Source organism: Dendropsophus ebraccatus, chromosome 9 (genome assembly GCF_027789765.1).
Source record: "Dendropsophus ebraccatus isolate aDenEbr1 chromosome 9, aDenEbr1.pat, whole genome shotgun sequence".
NCBI classification, from domain to species: domain Eukaryota; kingdom Metazoa; phylum Chordata; class Amphibia; order Anura; family Hylidae; genus Dendropsophus; species Dendropsophus ebraccatus.
In genome coordinates, this window is record NC_091462.1 from 18,377,392 (window position 1) to 18,405,050 (window position 27,659).

Sequence of the window (27,659 nt, forward strand, 5' to 3'; positions counted from 1 at the left end):
ATTTGAAGCTCCCGGCTCCCGTAGGTTCCGCTCAGCCTATCAGTGCACGGCCCCGCCACAGTCACTGATTAGTGGGAACTACTGGAACCTCAAATTCAGCCGGAGTGCGGACCAAGTAATGTATGCTTGGGGTGGCGGCGGGTTAAGGGGGCATTTACCTACTCACAGTAGTGGGAATTGTATCGGATTTTGTTGCAGAACTCGCATGTGAACGCACCCTAAAAAAATAAATAATCAAATAATATCAAGCAGTTGGTTTATTCCATCATATGCGGTAACAGCAACATTTCAACTATCTCTGATACATGAAACTGTTCAAGCATTGCTGTTACTGAGATACATCTGAGATAGATAGAGAACAGATAGATAGATAGATAGACAGATGATAGATAGATAGATAGATAGATAGATGATAGATAGATAATAGATAGATTGATAGATGGATAGATAGATAGATAGATAGATAGATAGATAGATAGATAGATAGATAGATAGATAGGAGATAGATGGATAGATAGATAGATAGATAGGTAGGTAGATAGATAGATAGATACAAAGCAATGGTCCGCAGCACACCAGCATAGGTGAAAAAAGTATTTATTGCAAAAAGTGCAAGTTACAAGGAAGCAACGTTTCGATTTCCTCTCAAAATCGTTCTCAAGCTCAGTGGGAGGATCCAAGTGACCTCATTATATAGCTGACCAATTATCTCCTATCTCTAGATAGATAGATAGATAGATAGATAGATAGGATAGATAGAGAATAGAAAACAAACCGCACGTCCAATTCCAATGTGGCGGGTGCTCAGGGAATAGATCCTCAGGCCAAGGATTACACAAATAGAAGATGTAGAGTCCACAGCACACCAGCTCTGATAGTACAAAGGTGTATTTTATTCCAAAAGATGGTGAACAAACAGATGCAATGTTTGTCTTTCTCAAGCTTCAGAGCTAGTGTGCTGTGGACTCTACATCTGACAGACAGATAGATAGATAGATAGATAGATAGATAGATAGATAGATAGATAGATAGATAGATAGATAGACTATAGATTCTCTTCTCTCTCTTTGCACTTGGTGCGGATACATTATGATCGGCTGCCATCAGATTCTGGGCAGTTTTGGATACACTTTACACAGAGATATAAGCAAGAACTTGTCTAAAGAGCTAGCACTCTACAGAAGGACAAGGTGACAGCAGTGAGCGCCCTGGTAGGCTCAGCACATATGTTGTGTATCAGGTTCTGGTAGCAGATGTTCCCAGTATAGTTACTACAGGGGTCTGGTGATATATTAGCCTGTGGAGTCAGGTTTGTTCCTCATTATGAAGAACAATTGTGATGCCTGTAAGTAAGATTGCAACCTACAAGCCGATTATTTTTACAATACGCAGTGGATTTCCAACGACGACCTGTATCAGTCTGATTTATAGATATGCAAATGACAGCTTATACCAAGGTACACGAAACACTTCACATTATAGTATCCCATAAAACACAGCCCCCCTATCATTCTGGCCTGACCCCAGCAATATACATATATATATACCCAAGTCTGAGTCACCTAAGCAATTCCATATGATTGATATCTGTGTTTTACTGCCTGTTTCCTGTTACATGCACTAGAACAGGCAGTTCTAAAACCCCAGAAATGACTGTCAAAATTTTTTTCAAAACATTCCTGCAATTTACAAAGTGTTGAAAAGTGTGAACCGAGCACCTTTGGCTTCGGAAGAGGACCTCCTGCACAAAACTGGGGCACTCCGAGATTAACACCTTCTCGTGTAGCTGCCACGGAGCCTGATTTACTGGGAAAAAACATGGCACAGAACGTCGGCATAAATACACCCATCCAAGGCTGCCCAAAATTACAAGGGAATGGGGGGCTCCGGCAGGGATGGGGGAGGGGGCCGAACCGGCCGGGATCCTTCTAGTGAAATCCTACAACCTTTATTGCCAAATATCATGCAACACAACGGAATCCGTCTAAGCTGTACAGAAATCCCAGGACTCGTGTGTCTTCCAGAAACGGTTAAATTCTTATCCTGGGAGCGTCTCTGGGATCACAGCCACAAAGGTTTTGCCCACTGTGGCTTCTCACATCACAGGCTAAGAAAATATGAGCTCTGATATTGGGAAAGGTAAGAAGCCCAGTAGAGCCCCTCGGTGACAAATGAGTTTGCATCGTATGTCATCAGGACTTCCTCTCCGCCAGCTCTATTACTATTACATTTCAATGTGTCAATGTCCAGCCTGCCAATTGATAAATGGCGCTGACAATGAGGATAATGATTACTTCAACTAAACAAAAAAAAAATGTATACCTGAATCTAAATTATACATTGGAAGCACATTTATTACTTATTCTTAGGTGAGTAGTATATTCTTTTTAAAAGGTTTAAAAAAAATTATATATATATATATATATATATATATATATATATATATATATATTTATTTTTCCCCCACATACAAAAAAAAACAAAAATATAAGAGAAAACTAAATAAAAAAAATAATAAACAAAAATGTAAACAAAAATACATATAACAAATGCATAACTTTATCATTGACATTAAAATGATATCAAATAACAGAAAGAAAATGTGTATAAAAATAACTGATACTTATTAATGAAAGTAGACAATATATATTTAAAAAAGAAAAATTTATATATATTTTAGAGATGAGCGAGCCGGGCTGAACCCAAACCATTGGTATCTGAATCCCACTCTGTCTGCTCTGTGGAGAAGGTAAAGAGAGCCCCTCCTGAAAAAATAGGTAAAGCCTAGGTCATAGGCTGTTTTCTAGGTGGGCCTCCGGTTGCTTCCACTTTCCCTATAAATATATATATGTTTTCCAGGCAGACTTACAGGGCTGCATCCAACTTCATAAGCCACTAGTAATCAAACATTGCACACTCAGGTTCACCCAGACCCAACCAAGCAATTGCAGTCATCTCTAATAAAGACCCATAGGTAGAAGCATAGGATGCATGAATGGGCTGCACCAATAGCTGTCAGTGCATGCTGCATGAAGTTGTAGTTTTCCAGAAGCCAGATGGCCACAGGTTAGGGAATGGGATGCACCTACAGCTGTCAGGGAATACTGGGAGATGAAGGGTAACAGATAGGGAAAGATTTATCAAACTGGTAAAGTAGAACAGGCCCAATTGCCCCTAGCAACCAATCAGATATAACTTTTCTTTCCTCTCAGAGGGTGGGTTTACACTACGGAATTCTTGCGGCTAAATTCCGCCGAATTCCGTTGCTAGAACGCGCTCATGGCCACGCGCCTTTCCGTCGGCTCCATAGACACCATTCTGATTCCGCTATGCGCCGAAAGAAATGACGGCAAGGGCGTACAGGGGCTGTGTGAGCGCGTACAGGCAACGGAATCCGCCGGATTTTATCTGCGCGAAATTCCATAGTCTGAAGCCACCCAGATTCTTTAAAAAATGAAAGGTGGAATCTGATTGGTTGCTTGGGGCAACTGAGCCAATTCTACTTTACACCAGTTTGATAAATCTCCCACATAGAGTGTACTTCGCTTAAGAAAATGGAAGTCATAAATAATAATAAAACAGTAATAACAAAAAAAAAAAATACTAACATAGTAAAATGTAATAACCTAATGGTGAGTAGCCTGACCTCTTCCAATTGTATTATTCACCAGTCTGTTATAATCATAAGCCTTACTAATAAAAATGAGAAAATAATTTAAAAAAAACTAAATTATATAATATATATATATATATATATATATATATTAGTAGAAAAGAAAGCTAAACAGCAGAGTAAAGTCAATTACAGCAATAGTAGGTAGACTAATTGGTCCTGAAGTTTATTTCATTCTTCTCTCTTTGTGCCAAAATAAACCTTACGGTGATTTAGCGATACGGATAGATCCAAGTTTCACATTTCATCAAATGCTGGTAATCTGTTTTATCAATACAAACTGCATTTTAATGAAAAAATTCTTTTCTTCAGTACACTTCTCTTCTAATGCTCTGGAGTTTAATAATTCGTTCATGCTGCAGAGCAAAGAATGTTTTACAAGACATTTATCCTCCAGAGAAATTTCAACACAAACACAAAATACAAGCTGTGTGGGAATGGACTGTGCGCGAGGCGAGCCCAGCTCCGTAGATTCATCAAATGCCGGGCCACGTCAGAAAAAATTACAGCAAAAATACAACTTCGTTAAAAGTTTTCAAAAAGTTTTTTTTTTTTTTTTTTTTATTACTTTACTATGGTCAATTTAATTACAGAAAGGGGTCAAGCTGCCCATGGTGGGACCATTAAATCTAAGTATTTCTATAAATTAGCTCAATATCGGAATAAAATGACTCCACACAAATCGTGTTTATTTTAGAAGCAAATGGCAACAGCCATAAATGTATCATATATTTTTATGAAACACGCTGCGGTGTATACACTGCAGTAAAGAGTTTCGTTTCCAAGGTATATAACGTTTCTGTTTATACGTAGTTCCCAGTTATTCCAGATTCACTTGGGCGAGGAGCCCAGGGTTAATTCCTAGCAATGTGGATCTTGTAGTATAAGTGCAGCCTTTACGGTGGGATCCTTAGGTTTCTATAACATTATTATGCTACAGAGACCAGGATGGGAGAAAAAAAAAAAGATCTATGAGAAGTCGAATGGTGGAATGTTCCCAAGGAAGCACTCGGTTCATCCCCATTTGTGAGAATTTTAGGGAGAACAAAAAAAAAAAAGTTGGTTTGTTAACTTCTAGGAATATTTGTCCTGACCTGTTAAATAGAAGACGAGGTTCTCACACTCCTCTATGTTACGTAAACAGAGGGAGGAAGCATCCTAAGGGTATGGTCTCTACGGCAAAGACTTTTTAAAAAATTTTCTCAATGGATTTCAAATAAAAAATTAGGCAAATATGTTGCCATAACTGAAAATGCACTTCTGGTTTGTGGATGTAGAGCAGGGATATCAAACTCAGGCCCTCCAGCTGTAGAAAAAAATACAATTCCCATCATGCCTGGACAGCAAAAGCTTTAGCTTCGGCTGTCCAGGCATGATGTGAATCATAGTTTTTCAACAGCTGGAGGGCCTGAGTTTGACAACTGTGATGTAGAGCTTATGCAGAACTGGGTCACCATGGTTACAGACTACAAATGCTGTGTGTAGTCAGGTCCTGCAGTCATGTGTTATCTTACTCCTTTTGTTGTTTCTTCCTGCTATAGAAGTATATGAGGCTACATACTTTTTCAGCATGGTCATGAACCATCTTGCCATCTAAAACTAATAAAGTGTAACTTCTGTTTTTAAAGTGAATTTACCAACAGGTACATCATGTTGGGCTCTTTACATTAACAGACCGGTGCAGGGATGCCGGTGGTCCTATTTTTGAACTGCCATCGGATTCCTATTCCTAATCACCAACTGCCCCGAAAAACACTGAGGGCAAGCCCATCAGCCCCCAGTGTAAAGAAACCTCCTCCCCTCTGTGACATGGCTCAATGTCAATGGAGCCTCATCACAGAGGGGAGGGGAGATCGTCCCACTGGGAGCTGGTGGGCCTGCCTCCGGTGCGGTCCGGTGCTCATGAATAGACTGCCGCCCTGCACCAGTGTGTTAATGTCAAAAAACCAAAGCAATGTACCTGGTGGTACATTCGCTTTAATAAAAAATTAAGTGGAGTTAATGTAAACTTCATCAACTTCATGCTACCTGAACCACAAGCCATTGGGGTGATCAATAAAGGCTTCTCTTTGGTTCACTAGCCTTGATTGATACATTTCTCTTTATACCCAAACAGGGAAAAATCAATCAATGAAGGCTGGTGTGGAGATGAGGAGACACCAAGAATCACCCCGATGGCTTGTGGTTTGGCAGCATGAAGTTGATGACATGTTCCCTTTAAAGGGTTTATCCCATTTAGACAACCTGATAGTGTGGTCATCAGGTTCCATAACGGTTACCCTTGGCGAACAGTTTAAACTGTTGGTGGTTGTTTATTTCTTCCCTTTACACAGGATTATGACATCCATAGGCCTTAACTGGGCATATGGCCAACACCTTCAATGTGTTATATGCTAAAACAATACAGCTGTACCTTGACCTGACTCAGTGGGTGAGGATTGTCACTGATCTATGGTCACAGCTAAACACACGTTAAACTCGGTAGAAACACTTGGTTAAAGGTGTTCTCTACTATGAATCTTTGCTTGTTGGAAGGGTCCCTTGAAAATAAGCAGATCACAAAATGTTCCCTGCTGGGTCTGATATCAAACAATTTCAGGGAAAAGTAAGGGTACTATTATACAGAACGATAATCGTCCCTATCCGGCCGATTATTGTTCCGTGTAAAAAACACAACGATTAGCAGGGTCCTGCACGCTCCAGCTTCAGAGCGGCCTGTCTGAGCTAATTCAGCTGACTGGCCGCTCAGCCAATTAGCTCAGACAGGCCACTCTGAAGCTGAAGCGCGGACCCGGGAGAAGCAGAGCACTGGAGGAGCCCTGGAGCGTGGATAGGTAAACGAGCGCCGATCTAGCAGATCCACGCTCATTTTCAGTTATTATCTGGCCCCCATCGGCCTGTGTAATACCACCCTAAGTGTTCAGTTTCTCTGGAGCACCCTCACAGGGGAAATAAAGTATCACAAAGTGGCCACTTAAAACAATTCATTTCCTACGTAGACAGGCCTGGTCTTTAAGACAGATAGCAAGTTGCTCTTTATAGCTTCGTTCAAATCTGACCTAGAGATAGGGGTTCTGAGGACCCTCTATCAAAGATTCGGATTTTGCTAATATATTAATTGCTCTTGCTGAAAAGACTCTTTAGTTAAGATTATATTTGGCAGCAAACACCACCAAGATGATTTTTTTATTTTTTGGGGGGTAAATTTATATAGGCACTGACTTTTGTCATTTTCTTTAACACGTCCCTCATTCACACAATAGGATTCTGATGTATCCATATTTTGACCCACCTCCATAGTCTTGAACGAGCGCTGGCAAACACTGACTAGTCTAATTTATATATATATATATATATATATATATATATATATATATATATATATATATATATATATATATATACACAGTATATATATATGTATATATATATATCATGCATTGTATATGCCTGAACAAAAAGCCCTCTAGATGAACACTAGCGTCACAATCCGGACCATACACACAGACGTGTAGAACAGATTAAAAATCCATTTGTGTGAAATCGGCCTTAAAACTACATCTAAGGTGGCAGAATGATCGCCATTGATTTTCTATTGGGTAGGAGATTTATAGTATGTGCTTAGGACTTGTCAGCAGTCATTATCACTGGGACCACAGAATAGAAAAACCCCTTGTGCTGGTCTATCACCTGGCTCGCACATTTCTTTTTTTCATCTACGTCCTTATGTGACTCTAGCATGTGCACGTCAAACTGAAGCCAGTGAGTGTTGTGGGGTCTGGGACAGGATATATGGGCAGGGCATACGTAGATCAATCACATAATACACGTCTCATATGTTCAACACTACTAAAACGTATCACATCATTATTCCAGCCTTCTGTTCTCTGAATTTGATAGCAGGAGATGGCTAGCGGTTTTCTGCGTCTCTCTGAAGGACAATATAGACCAGGCTTCTCTAACTGATTATTTTATAATTACGATAAAGTCGTGTTTTACTGACTACTCGTTCAGTGCCTACATATGGAGCTAAAATACCATACAGCGGGCGTCAAACCTTGTGCTATGAAGTTTCTAAAGTTCCTTGTGTTGTGAAGTCCCCATAGCCATAAAAGGAGAAAAAAAAACTGTGTACCAATGCGTAAAACCAGAGAGCTCAGATGGAAGTTAAAAAAAAACAAAAAAAAAACAGCTCACCTATTCTATTCCAAAAAAGATAGTGTAAGCAACTCACCTGCCGTGGATCCAGCGGCGTCCTCCTCGGCCTCAGCCCCGTCTGACGGCGCTAGGACTCAGCGCCGCATCAGCCGCTCCGTGTCACGGCCGGCCTCCGCCCAGCTCTCACAGCTGTGTGCGGTCACACTCAGGCTGAGGGGCAGATCGCTCTGCCATTCAGCCTGCAGTGTCTCAGCTGCACAGACTTTGGATTCAGGAGGCCGGACCAATGAGAGGCTGGTCGGGACTCCTGATCCAGTATAAAGTATAGCCAGTATCAGATTCATGTGCTGGCTATTAGATTGTTCTAGTCCCAGCTCCCCTGATCCTGGTTCTGCCTTCCCTGCCCTATCCTTCCTCTGTAGCTGCTGCGTTTTCTGACCTTCTGCTTGTTACTGACTTCCCGCTTGTCTTTCGATTTTGTACCTCGCTGCCCGTGTGTTACTGACTTGGCTTGTTGACTTCGCTCTATTGTGTTCGTTTGTCTGTCTTTGTTTCATGTTTACACTTATATCAGTATAGGGACCGGCACCGTGGTTGTCCGCGACCGTTTAGGGTCGTTGCGGCAAGCAGGTAGGGTCAGAAGGTGGGTCTAGCTTCAGGGCTCACTGTCTCGTACCATTTCTGCCTACCGAGTCTGACAGAATAGCCAGCCCAAAAATATTGTATGACGTGTGCCAAGGATTTTTTATCATGGATCCTATGAAGGCGCTAGTGGAACAGATGCAGAATCTGAACACATTGGTTCAGAATCTCGCTGAACGGGTTCAAGAGCAGGAGGCTGCTCCTCGACAAGTGACGATGACCACCCCCTCTCCCCCTGAACCGCCTGTACAACTCCCGGAAAAATTTAAGGGGGATAGAAAGAGTTTCCGAACCTTTAGAGAAGGGTGCCGGTTGTTCTTTCGACTACGTCCCCGTTCCTCAGGGGATGAGGCCCAAAGAGTGGGAATTATCATGTCCCTTCTGCAGGGTCCGCCACAAGAGTGGGCATTCTCTCTCCCTCCCAATGCCATAGAATTAACTTCTGTTGACTTTTTCTTTTCGGCCTTGGGACTATTGTACGATGACCCTGACAGGACTGCAGTAGCCGAGCGACAATTGACGTCCCTAAAACAGGGGAAAAGGCCAGTTGAGGATTATTGCGCAGAGTTCCGCCAGTGGTGTATCCCCTCTGGTTGGAACGACTCTGCCCTGCGCTACCAGTTCCGGGTGGGTCTTTCTGACCAGTTGAAGGACCTGTTAATAGCTTATCCTCCCCCTGAAACGTTAGACGAGACCATGACATTAGCCATTAGGGTAGATCGCCGGATGCGAGACAGACGAAGGGAGAAATGTACCCCTGAACCCTGTAGTACCTCTTCCTCTCTTCTGTCTTTTCCTAAAACCCCTTCTCCCCTGTTGCCACCACAGGAAGAACCTATGCAAATTGGTGCCACCGATGCAAGAACTAGACGAGCCCATCGTATGCAGCATAATCTTTGTTTGTACTGCGGCAAAGCTGGACACAGTGTTCGGGAATGTACCTCCAGGCCTGGAACATCGTCGGAAAACTCCAGCGCCTGAGTGACTATCGGGGGGGGTCACTCAGGCGCACAGGTACCACTCGATAAGAATAAGTTGATGGTTGCCATCTCGCTATGTTTGGGCGAGAGACGTATCTCGGGGTTTGCCCATGTTGATTCAGGGGCATCCGCTAATTTTATTAATTCCGGGTTTTGGTCCGGTCTGGGGGTATGTCCACTTCAGCTTAAATGCCCGCTGAGTATCACGGGGGCGAATTTTACTCCATTGGCCCAAGGTAGAGTAAAATATATGACTCCTCCCCTCGAAGTGAAAGTGGGGTCGATCCATTCTGAGTGTCTGGATTTTTTGGTTATGGACAATTTGTCCTCTGATGTTATTTTAGGTTTACCGTGGTTGACCCAACATAATCCTGTGTTTGATTGGGTAAATAGAGAACTTGTCCAATGGGGACCAGGTTGTGCCGCCCATTGTATTTCTTTGAATTTAACTGAATGTTCTTCGTTAGAAGGGGAGCTCCCTGAGTTTCTATCTGATTTTCTTGATGTCTTTGATGAAAAATCGGTGGAGGAGCTACCTCCTCATCGTCCATACGATTGTGCTATTGATTTAGTTCCTGAATCCAAGTACCCTAAAGGACGAATTTTTAACTTGTCTAAACCAGAGAGAGAGGCAATGCGTGATTATGTTAAAGAGAGTTTACATAAGGGTCAAATCCGTCCTTCCTGTTCTCCCCTTGGTGCTGGGTTTTTCTTTGTGGGTAAAAAGGATGGTGGCCTACGCCCTTGCATTGACTATCGGGAGTTAAATAAAATCACAATTAAAAATCAACATCCTCTCCCTCTGATTCCTGATTTGTTTGTTTAGATTGTGGGGGCCCGGTGGTTCTCCAAAATTGACCTCCGGGGGGCCTATAATTTGATTCGTATAAAGGAGGGTGATGAATGGAAAACTGCCTTCAATACCCCCGAGGGACACTTTGAATACCTTGTCATGCCCTTCGGGTTGTGTAATGCACCTGCAGTTTTTCAACGTTTTGTTAACGATGTATTTCGCGACTACCTGGGACGTTTTTTAGTGGTATACCTGGACGATATCCTGATTTTCTCTCCAGATTGGTCTTCACATGTTGGTCATGTCCGTAAGGATATGGAACTCCTAAGACTAAACCATTTATTTGCTAAGTTGTCAAAGTGCCAGTTTGGTGTTCAGGTCGTCTCTTTTTTGGGATATAAAATCACCCCTAGTTCTTTTGGTATGGATCCCCTTAAGGTGGCGGCCATTGAAAAGTGGGAGCGCCCAAGGAATCTTAAAGCTTTACAGAGATTTTTGGGATTCGCTAACTATTACAGAAAATTTATTAAGGGGTTCTCAGTGATTGCTAAGCCCTTAACAGATCTTACCAGAAAGGGAGCTGATGTAGATAACTGGACTCCTGAGGCCATTCTGGCATTTGACAAACTTAAAAGATGTTTTTCTGTAGCTCCGGTGTTGATTCAACCTGACTTTGAACAACCTTTTATTGTCGAGGTGGATGCCTCAGAGGTAGGGGTGGGGGCTGTTCTTTCACAGGGTCCTGAAACACTCACAAATCTCCGACCCATAGCCTATTTCTCTAGAAAGTTCTCCAAAGCGGAATGCAACTATGATATAGGCAATAGGGAACTCCTTGCCATTAAGTGGGCATTCGATGAATGGAGGCACTTTCTAGAGGGGGCTAAACACAAAATTAAGGTTTTAACCGACCACAAAAACCTTGTTTATTTAGATAAAGCCAAGCGTCTTACTCCACGACAGGCCAGATGGGCACTCTTTTTCACACGGTTTAACTTTGAAATCACCTTCAGACCGGGTTCCAAAAATGTAAGGGCAGATGCTTTATCTCGTAGTTTCAACGTCAATGAAGTCCCCATAAAGGAGTCTGAAACCATCTTGTCTCCGGGGGTGGTGGTGGCTATACTGCAGCCTGATCTGGCTGCCCAAGTTGTCCAGTCTCAATCTATGGCGCCTAGAAATACCCCGGAGAACAAACTATTTGTTCCCCCAAATCTTCGTTTGAGAGTTCTGGAAGAAACACATTGTTCAGTTTTGGCAGGTCATCCAGGTATTGCTGGTACTAAGTATTTGTTATCTCGCCATTATTGGTGGCCATCTTGGGTCAGAGATACTAAGCTGTTTGTAGAGGCTTGTGAGATTTGCGCCAGGTCCAAGGTTCCTCGCAGATTACCCGAGGGACTTCTCCAACCCCTACCGGTACCTGCTAGACCTTGGACCCACATCTCAATGGACTTCATAACTGATTTACCCCCCTCTAAGGGTAAAACTGTGATTTGGGTGGTGGTTGATAGGTTCTCTAAGATGTGCCATTTAATTCCTCTCAGCAAGCTTCCTAATGCTCGTACCTTGGCTTCTCTTTTTATTAATCATATCTTACGTTTACATGGTGTACCAGAGAATATTGTTTCTGACAGGGGAGTACAATTTGTGTCTAAATTCTGGAGAGAGTTTTGTGGTCGCCTGGGCATATCCTTGTCCTTTTCTTCAGCTTTCCATCCGCAGTCCAATGGTCAGACGGAAAGGGTTAACCAGTCACTGGAGCAGTTCTTGAGATGTTTTGTTGCAGGGTCACAGGAGAAATGGAGAGAATACTTACCTTTGGCAGAGTTTGCCCTAAATAATCGTGAAAGTCAGTCTCTCAAAATGTCACCATTTTTTTGTAATTTTGGGTTTAATCCTCGTTGTTCTTCTGTACATGCGGCCGAGTCCATTAATCCATCCGCCGAAAAAATCTACAGAAAACTGTGCACAGTTTGGGCCCAGGCTCTTCAGAACCTGGTTAAAGCCCAAGAAAATTGTAAGAAACAATCAGACAAAAGACGCATATCTGGCCCTGAGTACGGGGTAGGTGACAAGGTATGGCTTTCTACTAGAAACTTGAGATTGAAAACACCATCTGGTAAACTTTCTCCTAAATACATTGGTCCTTATGCCATAGTAAAGGTCGTCAACCCAGTTTCGTTTAAGTTACTATTGCCTAAGAGTCTAAAAATTCACGATGTCTTCCATAAGTCTCTGTTGAAAAAATATGTTAATCCCGTGTTACCATCTGCTCCCCCTGCTCCTTTGATTATTCAGGGTGAACTTGAATATGAGGTGGAGAGGATTCTGGATTCTCGCCGAGTTCAGAATTCTTTACAGTATCTGGTTCATTGGAGAGGATTTGGCCCAGAGGAGCGCACTTGGGTGGCAAGTAGGGATATGCATGCACCACGTCTCATTCGGCAATATCATTTGCACAACCCTTCTAGACCTGGTCCTGTTACTAAGGGTCCTGAGGCCCCTCAGAAGGGAGGGGGTAATGTAAGCAACTCACCTGCCGTGGATCCAGCGGCGTCCTCCTCGGCCTCAGCCCCGTCTGACGGCGCTAGGACTCAGCGCCGCATCAGCCGCCGGAGCCGCGTGACGTCACGGAGACCCGACGGCGTCCCTGACAACCTGGGACGCCGCGGCTCCGTGTCACGGCCGGCCTCCGCCCAGCTCTCACAGCTGAGTGCGGTCACACTCAGGCTGAGGGGCAGATCGCTCTGCCATTCAGCCTGCAGTGTCTCAGCTGCACAGACTTTGGATTCAGGAGGCCGGACCAATGAGAGGCTGGTCTGGACTCCTGATCCAGTATAAAGTATAGCCAGTATCAGATTCATGTGCTGGCTATTAGATTGTTCTAGTCCCAGCTCCCCTGATCCTGGTTCTGCCTTCCCTGCCCTATCCTTCCTCTGTTGCTGCTGCGTTTTCTGACCTTCTGCTTGTTACTGACTTCCCGCTTGTCTTTCGATTTTGTACCTCACTGCCCGTGTGTTACTGACTTGGCTTGTTGACTTCGCTCTATTGTGTTCGTTTGTCTGTCTTTGTTTCATGTTTACACTTATATCAGTATAGGGACTGGCACCGTGGTTGTCCGCGACCGTTTAGGGTCGTTGCGGCAAGCAGGTAGGGTCAGAAGGTGGGTCTAGCTTCAGGGCTCACTGTCTCGTACCATTTCTGCCTACCGAGTCTGACAGATAGTTTCCCAATAGGCCCACAATAAGCTCTTCATGGACTTCTATTTAAACCCGCCCAAGTCTCTAGATCATTGTCTGATGATCAAGATTCTTCCTTTCTTAGTACATTAAGGTTGCCATTGAGTCCTCTCCTTCTTAAAATTGACCTTGTTTCCGGATTATGCTGGGAAAAATTAGACACAGGAGTCCATGCCTCCTCTTTGTCTCGCCGTAGCATACGTCTGAAGTGCACATTGATAAGTCTGCCCCATACCAACCAGATACAATCATCAGGAGATGAGGCTAGTTGCAGAGATGTGCTGCTGGAACTGGGTGAGTCCTCCCATCCTACATACAGTAATTTATACATATCTTTTTAGGAACCCTTTAAAATGGGTCTTTCAAGTCTCTTATCTGAAGGCAGTATGTCATAAAGGAGGAGATAGTGAGCTAAGGGATGTACACTTTTGTGACTACGTGGGTTGAGTAAGTAGGACTCATTGGCTTTATTTGAAAATAGGCATAGAAAGTAGGGCAAACAGGGTCTCTATGTGGCAAGGGAAAGTAGGACTCACAGGCTGTGTGAGTGGGAGGAGGAAGTAGGACTCAGGGGCTGTGTGAGTGGGAGGAGGAAGTAGGACTTAGGGGCTGTGTGAGTGGGAGGAGGAAGTAGGACTCAGGGGCTGTGTGAGTGGGAGGAGGAAGAAGGACTCAGGGGCTGTGTGAGTGGGAGGAGGAAGTAGGACTTAGGGGCTGCGTGAGTGGGAGGAGGAAGTAGGACTTAGGGGCTGTGTGGGTGGAAGAAGAAAGTAGGGTTCACAGACTCTCTCTTAATGGTTGGAGGAAGTAGGACTCAAAGACTCTCTTTAAAGGAAACCTGTCATCCCCCGTGCTGGGGTGATGCCCGCCCAACCCCCAGGTGGAGCACCATATACTTACCCTTTCCTCGAAGTCCCGATGCTGGACCCGCTCCCGCCAAGATATCGCCGTCAGAAGCCATGTGCACGCTCACCAGAGAGGAGTCCGATGCCCATAGAGAATGACTGGAGCAGTCATTCTCTATGAGCTTCGGACTTCTCTCTGGTGAGCGCACGCACGGCTTCCGAAAGTGATATCTCGGCGGCGAAAGCGGGTCCAGGACCAGAACTTCGAGGAAGGGGTAAGTATGTGGTGATCCACCGGGGGGTCGGACGGGTGTCATCCCTGCACGGGGGTGACAGGTCTCCTTTAAGTGGGGGGAGGAACTAGGACTCACAGGCTTTCTCTAAGTGGGCAGAGGAAGTAGGACTTACAGGCTCTCTAAATGGAAAGAGTTAGTAGAACTCGCAGGCTGTGTGAGTGGGAGGAGGAGATAGGATTCACAGGCTCTCTGTAAGTGGGCAGACAAAGTAGGATTCAGCGGCTCTATCTGTGTGTGTGCAGGGGGAGCAAGACTTACAGGCTCTGTTAGTAGGCAGGGGAAGCTGGACTTTGCATTCTGGAAGCTATTAAATATTTCATTTATCATGAAAATACTGCAAGAAAAGTAAACTGTATGTCCCCAAATTAAGCATTTTGTCTCTCTCTATTCTAAGTTGTTCTCATATAGGACACCTGACTGATTCACTTTAACTACAACTTCTGAATAACTTCACGCACTTCGCTGTTAGTCTATGGGCTGTAATGTTTTTCGGCAGAAGTTGTCACCTAAGCTTAGCAGGCCTTTAGATGACACGACCTAGTTCTTCATCTCGTAGCGGGATTTTGTTTAGAGTCTGACACACGACTGCCAGGGAGAGCGCTTAGCATGTTATCTCCATGATAGTATTTGTCGAAAAATAAAAACACAGAAATCCCAGTCCTCCGCTTCTTCTTTTTTTTTTTTTATTTGAACATGGGTTTTCCATTACTCGGGGACGGATTAAACGCTGCTCAGCGCTGTATTGTGGTTGTATTGTTCTCAGGCTTCTAAAAAATGCAAAAGTGTAAAATAACAGATCAGTAACAAGAACAATTTTCTGCAGCCATTAAATATTCACAATAATTCTGCAACTAGCCGCCGAGCGTCTGCAGCGATATCATATTCTAGAGCAGATTCGGATGAGGAGTTTGATGCTGAGCAATTTACAGACATTTATACCGAGTAGCACGCCAGTTGGAGCGCCGTAAACACAGGAAAACTTTTGTTGCCATATCAACAAAGGCATTTTCATTGTCGGACTTGTTTTATCTTGGCATCGCGATGCATTGGTCTCCCTGCTCAAGGTTCATGTGTTGCTTCTTAGATGTCTTCGAGAGCAGGAAAGCCATGAAGAGTTCAGAGCAGCTGGAGGGAATCTGATCACCCTGCAACTGCTCTACCGTCGCACCCACATCCCTTGGGATCAGAAAGGTGGGCACTCAGGTAGTATATGAATATACAGGGGAAAAAAATATACAGCTAAGTTAATTTGCAGTTTAAAGGGGGGCTATCAGAGGTTAGACAAATCTAACCTGCTGATATATCCCTATTGCACAAGAGACGCCCCGGCGCCATTCCGGTGCAGTTAGTTGTGTGAGACAGGAGCACCCATTAGGAGCACTGCCAGCCCACTCCGTTCATTGTCATTAGAAAGGGGCAGGCTGGCTGGGAGTGAATCAATGCTATGGGGGTGGGCAGTGCTGTCTAACACGACTACCTGCACCGGAACGGCACCGAGGATGAATGCAAGAGACATACCTTCCTCCTTGGCGTCTCTTGTGCAATAGGGACATATCAGCAGGTTAGATTTGGAGAAGACAAATGTTATGTAGTCAGTCTTTTAGCCGACCCCCTATATTTATACCTAACAGTAGTGGGAGAGCACAAGACCGTGCACTTTTACATATCTCCAACAATTCAACAACTTTTGGATAACGAGAAAAATACGATATAATCGCTGCTCATGTCTACTAGAGATAAGCCTGACTTCAAGGCCAAGCCAACTAAGCAATTCCCAGCTCAGACTGTTCTGTAGGCTTTACACTTATTTTAACTAGAGATGAGCGGGTGGCGGTTGACTACCAGTGGCAGAAGTGGTTGGATTTAGTCCTGTGGAGTCCTGACAAGCATGGATACAGCCTATGGTCTATGGCTGTATCCATGTTTTCCCAGGCAGCCTTAGGGCTAAATCCAACTTCTTCAGCCATTGGTAATCAAATGGCACACGCTCAGGTTCAAAATCATCTCAATAAGGTCTCATTAATATGTAAAGCTAAAGGCCTTATTACACAGGCCAAAATTGGGGAGGAAGCGAGCACCGACCTGTCAAGTCAGCTCTTGATTCCTCATCGTTCCCCGCACACTGTTGGTGCTATTACATGCACAGACATAGAGCAAGGAAGAACGGGGAGTCGTGAGAAGCTTGGGGAGAGGCTGCTCTGACGATCTTTAGATCTATGGGTGGCCCATAGGAGAGAACGGTGGTCTGCTGCCACTGCTCCTTTTACAAGGAACAACGCACAGTACACAATCGGTGACATGCTACATACAGTAGCTAACAGGACTTTCCACATCATTTCTGCTAAAAATTCACAGCAGAAAATCTACCATAAGGGTGGGTTCACACTACAGAAGCCGAGCAGAGAATTTCCGGCGGATTCCGTAGCTCGTATCTGTTCACGGCCGTGCGCCTTTCAGCTGGCTCCATAGACACCGTTCTATGGGCGGCCCAATTCCGCTATCTGCCGAAAGAATTGACAAGTCAATTCTTTGGGCGGAATCGGCCCGTGCATAGAACGGTGTCTATGGCACGAGCAGAGAGGCGCACATCCGTAAACAGGTACGAGCTACTGAATTCGACGGAAATTCTCCGCTCGGGTTCCGTAGTGTAAACCCACCCTAAAACCTGCAGAACGGGAGATGTGCGGACGACAACAATGCATCTTAATGGCCACCCCAATGTATGCGTGAATTATTATAGATGTGTACTTCCTCTCTGGAATCGGCGAAGAGAACCCACTATATTTCCAAAGACAAATCTCACACCACAGGTCAATCTGTGCATGGATTTCATTCTTTTTTTTCCCCTCTCTAGTATACAGATAAAATTTGTACATCTCCCCCACATTTTTTCTGCTGTAAATGTAGGGTCAGGGTGCTCGATGAACTCTTTGTACTAACCCAAACCTATATACAACAGTGGTTTCACCAGGATCTGCTGACTAACGTGTTGCTCGTAAAACTGTCAAGTATCTGACGGGCTGGATGTCAACTTGGCTGATGTCAGAAGACTGCCGAGCTCCTCAGTCACGCTAAGTCCCTGAGTTACCTTTATCTGCAAAGTCCCGCACTGTATCTAGACGTCTCCATTTCTTGGTAACACACTGGTTGTCACCTAGATTCCCGTGAAGCAATGACCAATGCAACTCAATGCACTTCAAATATTGTAAACTGCGAAAGCGATGGGTTAAAGGACAGAGCCGAAATAGAGGTCAGACTTAGCACAAAATAAATCACCTAAGTTCTTTTAGCCTTAAGATTTTTTTTTGTATTTTATTTTGCATCTCTGCAAAATTATGCATTTTAAAAAGACTGCAGGCAGGGAATGATTGTCAGTCATGCAAATAATCACTTACTTACACTATATGCGTTTGGTTTGGATAAAGCAAATTACCATTTGAAAATAACTCAAAAACACTCTGGGCTAAGAGCTTGCTTTAGAAATCTCGGTTTGGCCACAGCAATCCTTAACCTTTTTCTTCTCCATTTCCACTCAGCTAGTTTCAGGGGAGCCGTGCAATTCGGAAATGAAAATGAACTCACGGGCTACGCCAGTATTTCTTTTAGGAGGAAGGAGAAGAGAACGCGATGTTAAAGTAGGCGGACGCGTTTGACAAAAATCTGCGTTTGGGTCTTTTATCGAGCAAAACCTTAATTTGCAACAAGTGGTGCTAAACAGCCGTTCTCTATAGAGTAAAGAAAAAAACAAAAAGTATTCAAGTTATAGTAAAAAAGATCTAGTATTATCGCTCTGGAGAGGTTGTTATTAAGCTTTACTATCGTCGTGAATGGCAATTCTGCAAAATTATAGGGGGGAGGGGTGTTAAATTCTAGAGGCTGCTCTATTTTGCATATATATCGCGTTTCTCCAAAAATAAGACAGAGTCTTTTATTTTTTTTTCTCTGATAAAAGGGCTAGGCCTTTTTTTCGGGGCAGGTCTTATTTCCGGAGAAACACCTACACTGTGGTCCCACTCTATATGGTAGATAGCCACCATACTGTATGTCCCCCCGTTATTAGGCTCCTATACTCTAAGTTCCCCTGTAGTTAGGCCTCCATACTATATACATCCCCCCAGTCTCTGTAGTCCTCCCCCATAGTATATACATCCTCCCTCTGCAGTTAGCCCCGCACTTTATACCGCTCTCTCTCCCCCCTCTGCAGGTAGTCCCCATACTGTATACCTCCCTCCCCCTCTTTAGTTCTTGCTCCATACTGTATACACCCCCCTTCTGCAGTTATCCTCCCATATTCCCCCATACTGTATACATCCCCCTCTGCAGGTAGTCCCCATACTGTATACCTGCCCCCCCCAGTTGCCCATGTACCCTCCACCCCCCCCCCCCCCATATTCAATGTCCCCTACTGAGTATGTTCTTACCTCTCCTGCAGCTTATGCTGAGCAGGAGGGGGCGGAGCATAACAAGACTGGCTCTGATTGGCTGATGCTCAGCACCCAGTGTCAGGGATGTGGTCAGCTGACTGTAACTAGGATTTATTATTGGAGTAGGGCTAATATTTCAAGCCTATAAAATAAAGCTAGGTCTTATTTTCAGCCAAACCCTATAGTGCAGCACAGGCTATCATTACAAAATAATGTACATGTTATTGTAGATGCCTTGTGTTTAGCGGTCTTAGCTGATGTGGTTGGCATAGGGTTTCAGACATACTGGTTTCTATTGGCACACCAAAATGGTTTCCTAGTGCCACCCACATTTCCCATGGTGCCTCTGGCTTTACAGAGAGAAGGGATGGAGTCCCATCATTGCTGATAAATGACATTGTTGATGCTTAAGACTGATAAATGGGTCGGGGTCAGTTCACATTGGGAGCTTTAATGATGCATTTTCTCATTTAAAGCTTACAGATATGAAGCCGTACGTAGTAAGGTGTTTTATGAACATTTTATGCCTTTAGGCATTGTTTTTATAACATTTTATTGCACTTTTACTGTGTTTTCCATCAATTTTCCAAAACAGGTGTGCAATCCTGGTACAATTTTGCAGCAATTTCTTGAAAACTGTGGCAAAAACAAATGCAATGCAAACATGCATTTTTTTCCTCTAACCCAACAGAGATGGCAGCAGCATACAGATCTGGGTGATGATTGGCATCCTGTACTTTACAGGAAGTGAGCTCACCAGGACAGACCATTTACTCAGACACATTATACACAGTGATTTTCTGTGGGTCAGACTGGTGATCACATGACTACAGTAAAGAAACACATGGATGCAGCTGAGCTGTAATGAGACAGATGGCGCTGTAGTACCAGTGGTGGTGAGTGCGCGTGACATGGGGGAAAATAAAAATAAATCTGGACTGCTTGAAAAGTGACTAGAGATTATTATAGGAATACTGGGGGAGAGTTATCAAACATGGTGTAATGTGAAACTGTCTCAGTTGCCCCTAGCAACCAATCAGATTCCACCTTTCATTACTCACAGACTCTTAGGAAAATGAAAGGTGGAATCTGATTGGTTGCTAGGGGCAACTGAGCCAGTTTCACTTTACATGTTTGATAAATCTCCCCCATTATGTAGAGGAACCGCTTATAATAAGTAAGGTAACAAACACAACAGGGGAGTGGGTACCTACCGGTTGACATCAGGGAATTCAATAGGGAAATGAATGACCCGGCATTTAGGCCTGATGATCTGCTGTAGATTCTTAGGCCGGTGATCAGGAATCAACTTCAGGAACTTGTTGATAGAAGTAAGGAATGACTCCATGTTGAAGGCAGAGTTAAACACCACAACGTCTGCAACTAAGCTGGAAGGACAGAAAATACACAGATCAGAAATTTTATTTGGTGCAGGTTGTGGTCAGATATTTTAAGTTTTTTGGTTCAACATATTTCCCACAATGCAGAGAAGGTGTGAGCACAGGAGACATATAGTACTGCTGCCAGTGCGCTGCAACAGCCGGGATCAGAACCTGACCATTTAATCAGAAGACATGCTTTATGGCGGCCAAAGGATCTCATTGCTTAAAGGGATACTGTCACCCCCCCCTTACTCTTACCTCACTTCATTGGTAGACAGTGTCAACTAGGCGGGGCTTCACAGCAGTTGGGGCCCATCTCCCAGATGGGGGGGGGGGCAACTGTAATAAAGCCCCGCCTAGCTGACACTGTCCACTGATAAAATGTAGAGATTTTAGAGCAGAAGGAAGACACACGTTTTATACAGGTATATATCATGGTGGAGATTTATCAAACATGGTGTGAAATGAAACTGGCTCAGTTGCCCCTAGCAACCAGATTCCACCTTTCATTTTCCAAAGAGTCTTTGAGGAATGAAAGGTGGAATCTGATTGGTTGCTAGGGGCAACTGAGCCAGTTTTAATTTACAGCATGTTTGATAAATCTCCCCCCATATGTGCAGCATCCAAGCTTGTGAATGGTGCGGAGAACCACACATTAAACTTTAAACCGAGGGAATGGCACCTCAACAGTTCCTTGCAAGGCAAGTTTGTTTTTACCATGGAATACCATGGCAATTGGGACCTAAAGAAGGCCCTTAGGTTTACCTTATATATGAATATTAAGGCCATATTACACATCCCGATGTTCTGGGGGAAGTGAGCGCCGACCTGTTAGTTCAGCGCTTAATTCCCCCTCAGCGGGTGGGGCTGTCCCAACGATCCTGGGATTCTTCTGGTGGCCCATTGAAGTCAGCAGCAGTCTGATGCCGCCGCTCCTGTTATGCGTTGTGCCGCTGAGCAGACCAAGGTTGCACACATTATTACACTTATTATTACAATTATTTGCCTAAGCAGTTGATAATCGGCCAAGTAATCGGCCGATAATCGCTCAGTTTCATGGAAAAGTCACTGATTTCATTAAAAACTGTGTAATGCTTCCTTGTTCCTGTGATGGTGCTGTAGAGAATATGAACACTTGCCGTTAATCATTGACAAGGCTCTTGAGACCCCATGTTGGCAGTCTTGTCCACTCTTCCACTCGAGAACACCTTTAAAGTATAAAGATGAAGATGTGCTTATAAAAAGGTGTATATTTCCCTTTTAATCCAAAAACAAGACAAGTGCACAGCAGCGGGTTCGGCCTTTCATCTGCCGGTAAAGTAGAACATTACAATGAGGGCTGACGCTCTTTTCACTCTCCTCCACTGTCGGGTGCTTGTCGCACTAAATAATATAAGATGGAAGACATGAGGACTCTATAATGCAATATTTATAGCATAAGACCACTCATCCTATCCCCAAGGAAGGCACGAGCCAAGACACAATGAGGAAATGCATCTAGCGATTGCATAAGTATGACAACAAGCTCCTCAACCAGGGTCACATTTGCTCTCAGAGGCATTTTCCCCTGAAATTAAATTCACAGAGAGCTACGAGTCCCTGTCACCTGCTGTCAAGGTGTTTAGATCAGATTTATACATTTGGGTAAAGTTGGGACACAAGTCGGAGGCTTGGATTAACATCCATAGAGTTTACAAACAGACGATGAAAGAGTAAAGGCCTGATTGCCAGCTGATCGCTTCTTCTTGCTCAGCTTATAAACCAACTTTGATCAGCTGCACATGTAATAGGGGACATGTGGCCGACAAACAATGGCGACAAAAAGGGGATTCTGGCAGGATACTGTAGTGACGCCTTGAAAGGATTGTGTCAGGACTGGACGACACTGGAGAGGTGATGCCCTGGCGCTGACACCTGCCCTGCTGTCCCTGCCTTATTGCTTTGTCTGCCCTAGGCAGCAGCGGACAACTGGTTGACAGGCCCTAACCTATGCAGGTGCGACACTGAACAAAGACAAGACAAACGAACACAGAAACACGTGGTCAGAGGTCTGGGTCGGCAACTAGCAGTCAGTGTGGTAGACGAACAAAATCCAAGGGGGTAGTCAAACAGTCAAAAGCCAAAAAGTCGGGGAACCAGAAATAAATCAGGAACAGGTGCTAAGTCAAGGGTAAACTCAGGTATGAGGCTCTATCGCAGGCAAAGAGGGAGAGGACTGGGCAGGTTTATACGGGAGGTGAAGTCCCAGCCCCAGAACTGATTGGGGCCTGGGACTCCGACCTCCAATTAACACCAAAGCTTACTGGCAGCTGCATCTGCTAGACACAGCTGAGATGCCTGGCTGGGGAGAAGCACAGCCCCGGCTGAGGTGCTTACTACTACGCATGCAGTCGGCGCTCCCCTAGTGACTGGCCCGGCCATTCATCAGGGACACTGCCAGAGCGCCCCTAATAACCACTCCTAAGCCTTGACAGCTTGGTAAATAAGCGCTGATCTACAAGCTCTTTGGCTGTTCTGATCTACCAAAAAAATTTACGGACACACATGTCCCTGACAACTGATTGCAGGAAAGGACTACATAACTGATCAAGCCTTGTGAAGGAAGTAGTGTTGATCATCAAAAAGGTGGTCTCGGGTCGTCTAATACATATATCTAGTGTTGAGAGGACTTGAGGAAACTGTCTACGATCGTCAACTTCTCTGAACCTGAACGCTTTGGATTTGATTTCCAACGTCTGGAGAAGTTGGATGCCGCCCTAAGGCTGTCTCCATGTTTTCCAGTACTCCCCTAGGGATGCATCCAACTTGACAATACATAAGCATGTTGCCAGAAGACAACTGATCTTTGTGACAACGTTCTCATCTGGCACACAGACTCCCTTTAACTACATTATGGCTGCTATTACAGCTCACACAAGGGTTTGGTCACTCAGCTTTGTCAGACACCCACTTGGTAAATCTGCCCTACTGTACGATGATGCATCCACATGCTTAGGGGCGTAACTACCACTGTAGCAGCCATAACGGCTGCTTTGGGGCCCACTACATCAGGGGGCCCCATGGCCTGCTCCAGCAATACAATGAGCCATCATCATTTGCAGCACCAGGTGGGCGAGCAGGCCTCCTGGGATCTGCAAATGCCCCTTTAACTGTAAGTGCTCTGGACAAGTGCTTGCAGTTATGCAGCTTTGATTCCATTTGACTGCTCAGGGTACTATTACACGGCCCGATCATTTTAGTAACTGAGCGTCGGTCTGCTAGATCGTCACTCGTTTACTGGGCCTATTAGACAGCATGATAACCGGGCAGTAAGGGCTGCATGGACATCGTCAGTCATGGGGGGGGGGGGGGGGGGGGGGGAGGGTGATAAACATTTGCTATGGGGCCCAGCTATTTCTAGTTAGGCCTCTGCGCATGCTCATGTAACCCTTTATTGCTAGTTCAGCGCTTATGAAAAGCTGCATGACAACCTCTGTTAGGGGTTATATGTAGTGTTGAGCGGGCTTGAGAAAACTGGGTTCAACAACTTCTCTGAACCTGAACGTTCCGGATGAAAAAAACGGATTGCAAAGACGCAGTGTGAACCCAGCCTTAGTCTTCTCTATCCTGTTGGATCTACACTGTCTTCCAATAATCAGACTGAATAAAAGAATCAAGACCCTATGGCGGCCTATTATAACTGTCACAATGAAGGTTAACCAAGGCGATCGACATACTGACCAATCCACAGACATAACAGGGGGTGTGCGTGTGACATGTGCACGCCATCATATTTTACTTCCAACACAGCGAACATTAAGATGTGTGGCTGAGTGATGGCTTAGCGGCTCGTGAAAATGGCGCAGCGCTCCTGTTAAAGGTCTAGAACATTATTTAACTCCGCGTGAAGCTATAACGGTTAAACTGATGCGGACATGCTTCATTGGCCATAATGGAGCAAGAGAGACGTCTTATGCTCCGAAATTTATCAAAGAGGCTCCTCACACTCCATTATACAAGATAAAGGAAGCTGACCTCTAATTTTCGCTTTTTTACTCACTGAAGCGACTGCGCTCTCTGTACTGTACGTCCACTGATAGACACAATACACGCCGCCCGCTTTAATGAAGAAGAATTCGGGGGGGGGGGGACATGTTCTTTACCGAGTATAATTAGAAGAGCTGTGAAATTGGACGTAGGGCACATGCATTAGCAGATGTACACTATCTATGACAATATAACAAGCCGATTCAGCGCTCGTTTATTGGGACTATTAAATGGCCCGATAATCATTTAGCAAGGGCTGCACGAACACTGTTAGCGATGTCCGTGAAGCTCTTGTCTAAACAGTTAATACTTTACCTCTCCACGTTCCCGGTGTTCTCCTGCGCTCTGCATACTTCCCGGACGCGCGGCAGGGAGGCTAAATGACACTGAGTTTGTTAGCAACATGACCTTAGAATAACAGTACAAAGAAGTGACAATGTTGCAGATACAGCCAGTCAGGGACTTGTTTACATCAGCCGTCTCAAAAGGGAGGGGGGGGAGACAGAGAGAAAAGCTCACACACAGATTTTTGTGTCTTCAGCAGAAAGCAGCAGCTCAGAACTGGGGGGGAAGGAGACTAATAGATAATAACAAGTATGGAAGGGAATGTTGGAATGTGGAATGTTACTCTCACCATGGGCAGCAACATATCAAAAGTTATGTTTGAGTGGAATACCCCTTTGAATGGGTTGTACAGGGATTAAGGAGACGTGGCTGATGTGTTCCAAAAACAGCATGGCACTAGTTCATGTTGTGCACCATGTAGTAAAAAGATTCTAAATCTACACCTGATTCCACCACGCCTCCTCCCCCGCCTTGTCACACCCCCCAAGCTCAAGCCCGTCCTTCTTCCTGACGTATTCCTCGGGCGGACGTTTTGCAAATGTCCCCCTTTGTGTGTGTGTGTGTGTGGGGGGGGGGGGGGGGGGGGTTACAAAAACTGGTGTATGTTGGCAAAAAGGTTCAGATTTTTGCGCAAACCAAACACCTTTTTGATGATGTACACTGGTGAACAACCAGATAGGTGGATGGGGAGCCATTGTCTCCTCCTGTGCCTGATTTACTGTTATTTATCCCAGTTAGTAGACATAAATTATAAATTCAGATTTCTGCGTCTTCCAGCAGCCTTAGATTTGTTGCACGCCTCTCAGTAAGTCCAGCATGGGGGAATCAAGGCTTACATATCTTGATCAATGTTTTGCCTAAAAATTTGGATGAAAATACCGCACATGAACCTTGACTAAAACAGACCCCTGCATCTGAGGGATTGAAGGGATTCTCCATGATTAGAAAAAAAACAAACATTACTTTGTTGCAAAAACAGCACCACCCCTGTCGCCTGGTTACAATATAGCCCTATTCACTTCAATGGAACTGGGCTGCAAAACCCACATCCAAAATGAGGACAAGAAGGGCGCATGTTTTTGTAAGCCTAAATAATGCTTGTAAATGGCCGGGAACAGAGTAAACTCTGATCCCAGCCTCTGAAGCAGAATGTCAGCTATATGCTACAGCTGGTATATGGTATATGCACAGCCCCTGTTCCTGCCCTATCCCCATAATGGAGTAGGGACTACTGACCCTCCATGCCACACATTTACTTTGTGGAGCTGGAAGGAAAGGGGGGGGGGGGGTTAATGCAATCCTTAGACTCTTCAGTGAAGGATGTGCCCTCCCTGGCGGCTTTTCCCAATTGACTTCAACCTGCATGCCCGGCCTTGCCCAGAAGAGGAGTTTTAATCACTGAACATTATGACGGTCGGGGTCAATGCTGGTAAATGGCAAAGGAGGCAAAGGGGAAACAGACGGCGCTCGGCTAGTTTGTACAGAATCTACAGAGGGAAGAAAAAAAAAATAAAACTCTAAACCTAAGTGTAGCATATGCATCTCCCTGCAGGAATAATTAAGCGGAGAGCGGCTTTGAGGTTATAATGCCTTTAAATATAAAAGGTTAGTAAAGGGTTGCAAGTTTTCTCTGCAGCAGACATGACATTTACATAAAAGTCAATACATTAATGTTTTCCTCCTGTATACAATTTGCATTTTTTATCTTTCTCCTATAATTGCATGTGCAGGTTTACAGCCTGGTATCAGACAAAAGGGGCCTGGGATTTATCATCCATTTGGTTTATCACCTACCTGGGTATAAACACAAAGAATGGAGCGTGCCACTGAGCTGACATGGCTTGGAGGTGTTTTTTTTTTGTTTTGTTTTTGTTGTTGTTTTTTTACAATTATACATAAATAGATTTTGTTTGTTTTTCTTTACTATTGTAATATTGTAAAAATTATAGCAAAACTGATGGGGCCTATAAATACAATTTGCATTAAAAGCAACATACAAACGGGTCAAGCAGACGGACGTCCAGGGGTGTCAAAGAGAGGTGTCAAACTTGTGGCCCCTCCAGCTGTTGTAAAACTACAACTCCCATCATGCCTAGACAACCAAAGCTTTAGCTCTGGCTGTCAAGGCATGGTGGCGATTGTAGTTTTGCAACAGCTAGAGGAGCCTCAAGTTTAAAACCTGTGCTGTAAAAGAAGTCCAGTTATAGTCTTAAAGTTACTTTTTTTTTTTTACTGTACCAATGCATCTAAAATTAAAGTGTCACTGTCATCTAAATTTTTTTACAGAAATCAATAGTACAGGCGATTTTAAGAAACTTTTCAATTGGGTTTATTAGCCAAAAAATGCATTTTTATCATGAAAAAGCAGTTTGAAGCTCTCCCCCCTGTCTTCATTGTTCTCTACAGAGAGGGGAGGGGTGGAGGGAGATGAAGCACCGAAACAGGACAGCAAAGAGTTGATTTACAGCTACATCACTGGGCTATCTCTGACAATATTCTCATCCATCTTTTCCCTACGTCTTGTAAGGAACAGATGGAGTGTGACTGTAGAATAAGATTGTCTGCCACCTCTAAGGGTACTCATACACCTCATACTTAAGTCGCTGCTCGTGGTGGGTTCAGCCATCGGTATAAGGTGTATGGGATTCTCCCAATCATCCCGACAAATGATGTCAGGGAACATGAAAGTTGGGGAAATTATGGAAAATCACCACCCAATATCTTTCTTCTGAGAGAGATAAACCACAGCCAGAGCTCTAAGGCTGCGGCTTTATGTCCCCTACCCATAGAGAACAGAGAAATGCTAGGCAGTGTCCAACATTCCTGCATAAGGGGAGGATAACCGATGGCCGT

At 44.5% G+C, this 27,659-nt stretch overlaps 1 protein-coding gene across 3 annotated transcripts in view; it reads right to left on the reverse strand.

Annotated features, from left to right (window-relative positions):
- GTDC1 (glycosyltransferase like domain containing 1) overlaps nucleotides 1–27,659 on the reverse strand; it is a 173,766-nt gene that overhangs the window by 106,697 nt on the left and 39,410 nt on the right. For all 3 annotated transcript variants that reach the window (XM_069985076.1, XM_069985077.1, XM_069985078.1), the window contains exon 3: nucleotides 20,268–20,441. In XM_069985076.1, coding sequence (XP_069841177.1) covers nucleotides 20,268–20,441 — 174 coding nt within the window. The remainder of the gene's footprint in view (nucleotides 1–20,267; nucleotides 20,442–27,659) is intronic.